The sequence below is a fragment of the Malaclemys terrapin genome, chromosome 21, assembly GCF_027887155.1.
Source record: "Malaclemys terrapin pileata isolate rMalTer1 chromosome 21, rMalTer1.hap1, whole genome shotgun sequence".
NCBI lineage: Eukaryota > Metazoa > Chordata > Testudines > Emydidae > Malaclemys > Malaclemys terrapin.
This window is the reverse complement of record NC_071525.1, coordinates 2,607,898-2,614,332: the sequence shown is the minus strand read 5'-3', so window position 1 is coordinate 2,614,332 and position 6,435 is coordinate 2,607,898. Positions and strand designations below refer to the sequence as shown.

General features: G+C 42.3%; 1 protein-coding gene across 1 annotated transcript; it reads left to right on the top strand.

Annotated features, from left to right (window-relative positions):
• Positions 1 to 217: 217 nt before the first annotated feature.
• Positions 218 to 2,254, top strand: LOC128827443 (scale keratin-like). The gene is made up of 3 exons (XM_054011315.1): positions 218 to 224; positions 1,334 to 1,579; positions 1,628 to 2,254. The coding sequence occupies exons 2-3, from the start codon at positions 1,354 to 1,356 to the stop codon at positions 1,939 to 1,941; spliced, it is 540 nt and encodes a 179-aa protein (XP_053867290.1). The 5' UTR covers positions 218 to 224; positions 1,334 to 1,353; the 3' UTR covers positions 1,942 to 2,254.
• Positions 2,255 to 6,435: the final 4,181 nt, after the last annotated feature.

Sequence of the window (6,435 nt, the reverse complement as noted above, 5' to 3'; positions counted from 1 at the left end):
CCATCCGTATGTGGGATTGGAAATTGATTAATTGATCAACCATGACAAAGCCATTACCATAATTAAAGGATAATAATAATTATCATACAAAGCAACAAAACATTTTTTTGGTTATTAAAAGGGTGTCTCCTATCCTTCCCATTGGCTAAAAAAGCTTATAAAAGTGCTTGCAACTCTGGGTTGTTCTATTCATTTCTCTTGACTTCATCCCCTTGGTGAACTGGGTAAGTCTACTGAATTCAAATTACTCTACTTTTTGCTTTAGTGATAGTTTTAACTATGGATTGAACCTTCACCAATAATGTGTGATTTTAGCAATATTAATGAAGGTAGTTTTACTTTCCAAAAGAGACTCTCTGTAACTAGTCAGTTGCAGGCCTTGGTGGTGGCAGACTTTAAAAATATCATGCTGGAATTTTCAAATCCACTTATGGGATTGGGACACCCATTTGCAATAAATATAATAGGGGGTAGTGCATGTAAATCCATTAGACAATTATGAAAAATCTCAGCTTTAGGCTACTTTAGGTATGGAGAGTTTTATTCTGACTCTTTATTGATAAATACAATTACCAGACGGTCAGCTGACTTCACTGGACTCAGAGCTATTTGTCCAAGATGATCATCTGACCCTGCTGTTTACATAAAAGGCTGGAGATCCATTTTGAAATATAACAATTGAACAGCAACTTGATTGTTCTTTTTAGTTTAGTGGACGATCAAGATCTAGATAAGTTTCAGAATTTAGAAGTGCTTTATATGAATTTCCCTTCAGGGCAAAGCTAGCCCCTAGTTTAGTGATGGTAAGAAGAAATTCTCCTTATGAGCAGTTTCCTCCATAATGGGCCACGTCAGGGCTTCTATAATTTTCTCTGAAGAGTGTCATGCTGCACAGTATTAGAGACAGGACACTGGATGAGTTGGATCACTGAGCTGACCCACTATGGCAAAATTTAAAGTCTTATGTGTAGAAGTTGTAATCTCCGATCCAGACCTTTAGCTGGTACAAGCTGGAATAGCAGCTTTGAATTAAAAGTAGCTCTCACTGACTTCACAGGGTGTTGTGCAGCTTAATGGTTGCATAAGCAGTGAAAAGGTAACATTTTGAAATTGCTGGGATTTTTTTTCTTCTTTTTTCTTTTTTGTGTGTGTGTGTTTGAAGCCTAAGGGGAATGGGAGCGACTGAATAGAAGGAAAAAAAAACGGGAGCAGACATGTGGCCTTCATCAGCCTGCATCTCGCCCCTCATACTCTTTAAAACTCAAACCATGAATCTCTTATTCCAATCTCAACTGTGTCTCATGGTTTCTTTACTCCCTCCTGTGTTTTTCAGGATTCCCTCCAACACAGAAGATGTCTTACTGCCCACCCCAGGATTGTTATCCCGATATATGCCCACGTCCATGTATTGACGTCCGCAACGAGCCGTGTATCTCATCATGCGGAGATTCGACTGCAGTGGTCTATGCGCCACCAGTTGTTGTGAGATTCCCGGGACCAACTATGGCTACATGTCCTCAAGACAGCTTCGTAGGAACCTCCTTACCAAATTTGCCAATTAGACCTGGGGGCTCATATGGTGGCTCAATTAGTTATGGGGGAGGTTATGGTGGTGGTTACGGGGGAGGTAACAGTGTTGTTGGTTCTGGTGGAGGATTCGGAGGCTCAACTGGTTATGGGGGAATTTATGGAGGTGGAGTCGGGAGTGGTTATGGGGGTGGTTACGGGGCTGGAGTCGGGGGTGGTTATGGGTGTGGGTATGGGGGTGGAGTCGGGGGTGGTTATGGGGGTGGAGCCGGGGCTGGTTATGGGGGTTGTTATGGAGGCTCATATGGTTCTGGAGGTTCACGTGGTTATAGCAAGAACTCATATCGTAGCATTTCTGGGGGAGGATCTTCTGGAGTCAAGAGTGGAAAACCAGAAGAACGATCCAAGGAATGAGAAACAATCAGGAAATGACAAGATAGAGATTCACCACTGATCTAATGGACAATGATGCCTACAACTCGACTTGCAGACTGTGGGTGTTCATCACCTCTATAAAACAGGCCTATCTGTGTCTTCCACTTGGTACATATTATTGTAGCTTTATGATCTAAAGGTTTTCCCGCTTAGTCTTATGCTTTGTGCTATTTGACATTGAACTGGCTAAAACAAGTCACTTGGTTGAAAAAGGGACATGATTTTCAAACTCAACAGCTTCAAGGCAGAAAGCAGATGATCTTGTGTGAAAAGCCTGACTTTGGAGCGGGTGATTGGTTCTTGCTTGGATTGTAACCCTGAAAATACATTCTTTGTACTCTGCATTAATTCATTCTGCAAGTGTGTAGTCCACTGCTCATTCCCATTAAAAATTATTCTGCATCATAGCATTGGCCTTCTGGTTTTCCTTTCTCCTCCATTCTTTCTATCCCAACCAGTTTGGGTGAAATTCACCATGGTGAAGGTGCTCTGTACATGCCCCCTGCACTACATCCCTCCAACTCAAGAGAATACCTAAGCAACGAAGTATATTAACTGGTCTATAGCATGGTGCTGGCCATCTGCCCAGGGGAGCTATTCCCCCTTGTTCAAAAAGTCTAAGAAGGGAATTAGAATATATTTCCCTGTTCTAAATATTACATAAAATTGTAGAATCCTTGAACTATAGGGCTGGAAGGAACCTTGGGAGGTCACCAAGTTCAGCCCCCTGTGCGGCAGCAGGATCTGACCTGACTGGTCTTTGTCTAACCTCTCCTTATAAACCTTCAATGATGGAGATTCCACAACTTCCCATAAATGCTTGAAATCAACACTTTACAACTATTAGAGTTAGAAAGTTATTGCTAATATCTAACCTGTATCTCCCATCATGCAGATTAAGCCAATTACATCTCATCTTATCTTCAGTGGACGCAGAACAACTGATCACCATGTTCGTTAAAACGGCCCTACACATACTTGAAAACTGTTATCCAGTCCCCCGTCAGTCTGCTTTTCTTAACACTAAACATGCCCAGTGTTTTCAATTTGTCCTCAGAGGTCAGGGTTCTGAAACTTTTGTCATTTTAGTAGCTCTCCTCTGGACTCTCTCCAGTTTGTCCACATCTTCCCCATTGAAGTGTGCTGGGCAAAATTGGGGACAAAACTCCAGCTGAGGCCTTTACTGAATTTCATTTTGTTGATTTCAGATGAAGTCTCCAATTAATGAAGCTCATTTTGAATTCTCATACAGTCTTCCAAAGTGCTTGCAACCCCTCTCAGCTTGGTGTCCTCTGCAAATATTATCAGTGAACTGACCACTCCATTTTTCAAGTTATTAAAGAAAGTACTGAAGTGTAAAAGACCCAGGACACCCTCCTCTGGCTACCCATCCTAGGTATAGCATCCTAGATTGACAGCAAACCATTGATAACCAGTCTTTGAGTCCAGTCTTTCAACCAGTTATATAGCCACCTGATAATAATTTTGTCTCAACCATGTGGTTGAGGGAAATGTTTCCCAAGTTTGCTTATAAGAATGTCTGGTGTGACTGTGTCAAAAACTTTCCTAACATCAAAATATAGGTAGGACTTTCAAATAATTTCCCTCCAGTTAATTTATGATAACCTTTAAGTGAATATGACGGAAAGGATTTTTAGTTGAATAATGAATTTTCTTCAGCTGACCCTGTGTCATTGCATTCCATATGTTTTATGGAAATGTGCTTATGTGTGTGAATATGATGTAACTGGAACATGCTTTGTGCAAAAGGTCTCTTGTAAGGTATCATATCAAATGTTATAACCTATAGGAATATATTTCTCCTATTTGGATGCATGTATCATTCTTGTATCTGAAGCTAGAAATATGAAGTATAACTCTGAGGTCCTATTGTAATTATGCAAAGTGTGGGCCATTAATGGTGGTTTAGAATCTTGATGGATCCCATTGACTAGGACAATTGGCTGTAAATGGTTTATTTACCTGCACACCTTCCTGTGTAGGTGTGGGCCAACCCAGGAAGAATGGAGACTAGGGGGTCTTACTGTGACATGTAACCATGTCACACGATACTGGAATCCATTTAATCCTTGTACTTTTCAATTGATGAGGCAGAGGTGGGGACAAGCACAGACAGAAGATTCCCGCCTTGTGCCAAAGCTATAAAAAGGGGTGGAGCAGGACAATGGGGGCTACCAGTCATGAGAAAACCCCTGCCTGCCACCTGAGATGTCTGCTGGAACTAACAAGGACTGTACGAGGGGAAAGGATTGGGCCCAGATTAGGAAGGAGTCTAGTCTGTGAAAGGAGCTTATTGGAACATCTCTGAGGGTGAGATATTATCTGCAATCAGTTTCTTAATGTATTAGGCTTAGACTTGGGTGTTTTTACTTTATTTTGCTTGGTGACTTACTTTGGTCTGTCTGTTATTACTTGAAACCATTTAACTCCTACTTTTTATACTTAATAAAATCACTTTTGTTTATTAATAAACGCAGAGTAAGTGATTAATACCTGGGGGAGCAAACAGCTGTGCATATCTCTCTATCAGTGATCTAGAGGGCGAACAATTCATGAGTTTACCCTGTATAAACTTTATACAGAGTAAAACAGATGTATTTGGGGTTTGGATCCCATTGGGAGCTGGGTGACTGGTTGCTGGAGACAGGTAACTTGCTGAGCTGTTTTCAGTTAAATCTGCAGCTTTGGGAGCATGGACCAGACCCTGAGTCTGTGTTGCAGCAGGCTAGCGTGTCTGGCTCAACAAGGCAGGGTTCTGGAGTCCCAAGCTGGCAGGGAAAACTGGCTCAGAGGTAATTTCAGCACATCAGGTGACAGTCCCAAGGGGATCTCTGTGACCGAACCTGTCACAGCACCTACTTACTATATTAGAAGCAATTGGCCAGTTTCATGCTGAAAAGTTCTAAGTCTCTGTTCTTGCAAAAAGTATTCACAGAGGAACTGAAAATTAAGAATTTCAAAAGTGCGTGGTCCTAGATTGCGCTTGAGACATATTCATGGGAACAGTGGTCCAGAGAATAGACAGTGAGTACTTCTAAAAGCCAGGATTTTTCAAGATGTCTGAAGTTGGGCACCAAAATCACCAGTTGCTTTTGAAAATCTTGGCCTTGTGGTTAGCCATAGATGTCTTGATTGATCTTTGGTAAATCAATATCCTCTCTCCTCTCCCCATATTTAAAAAAAAGGTGGTGGGGCTAAATCATTTACTCTGGGAGGATTACAATCTATTTATCTAGTTGAGAATGTTGCATAGTCCCCAGTATCACAGCATGAAGAGCTTTCCAAGTTGAACTTGTCGGAAAGAGGTGATCCTGGGTATTATTGTACAATGGATATAGGATTCGAGGAATCACAGAGCAATTCCTTTGTTCCGGAATTCCCATGAAATGTTCTCTAGTAAATTTCATATATCCTTTTGTTCTTCCTATTCCCCTCATAATAGGAAGTGTAGGTCTCTATAGCAACTTAAAATCCATCCTGGTAATGGTGAGGTATTTTGTTGAAAGTGAAGGGCCTTCTGTACAGTGGTAAAGTTTGTCGGACTCTGAATTACTCTGATTTCTTCTATCCTGAACCATCCTCGACTCTCAGGACTAAGTCCTCATCTACACTACGAGTTTAGGTCAAATTTTGCAGCGTTAGATCGATTTAACTCTGCACCCCTCCACACGACAAAGCAATTTTTGTCGTCTTAAGGGGGTCTTAAAATGAATTTCTGTACTCCTCCCCTGACGAAGGGATTACTCCTGAAATCGACATCACTGGGTCGAATTTGGGGTATTGTGGACATAATTTGACAGTATTGGCCTCCGGGAGCTATGCCAGAATGCTCCATTGTGACCATTCTGGACAGCACTCTCAACACAGCTGCATTGGCCAAGTAGACCGGAAAAGTCCGGCGAACTTTTGAATTTTATTTCCTGTTTGGCCAAGGTGGCAAGCTGATCAGCACAGGTGACCATGCAGAGCTCATCAGCAGAGGTGACCATGGAGTCCCAGAATCGCAAAAGAGCTCCAGCATGGACCGAACAGGAGGTACTGCCCCTGATCGGTGTATGGGGAGATGAAGCCGTGCTATCAGAACTCCGCTCCAAAAGACGAAATGCCAAAATATTTGAAAAAATCTTCCCAGAGTCACTACCCTTAATAGCAGAATGTCAGTGATTGCATTGGCTACTTGAATCACAGCAGTCCCCACAGTAGATTTGCCCACTCCAAATTGATTCCCGACTGACCGGCAGCAGTCTGGCATTGCAAGCTTCCACATGGATATGGCCACTCACTTCTCAACAGTCAGGGTAGCTCGCATCTTGGTATTCCGGCACTTCAGGGTGGGGGAAAGCAACTCATAGAGTTCCAGGAAAGTGGCCTTACGCATGCAAAAGTTTCACAGCCACTGGGAATCATCCCATACCTGCAACACAATGCAGTCCCACCAGTCTGTGCTTGTTT

Bases quoted from the DNA above. Each gene is read 5' to 3' on its own strand.
- LOC128827443 (XM_054011315.1), top strand. From the start codon at position 1,354: ATGTCTTACTGCCCACCCCAGGATTGTTATCCCGATATATGCCCACGT. The intron at 1,580-1,627 runs GTGGCTCAATTA...GTTACGGGGGAG, and splicing joins TAGACCTGGGGGCTCATATG to GTAACAGTGTTGTTGGTTCT.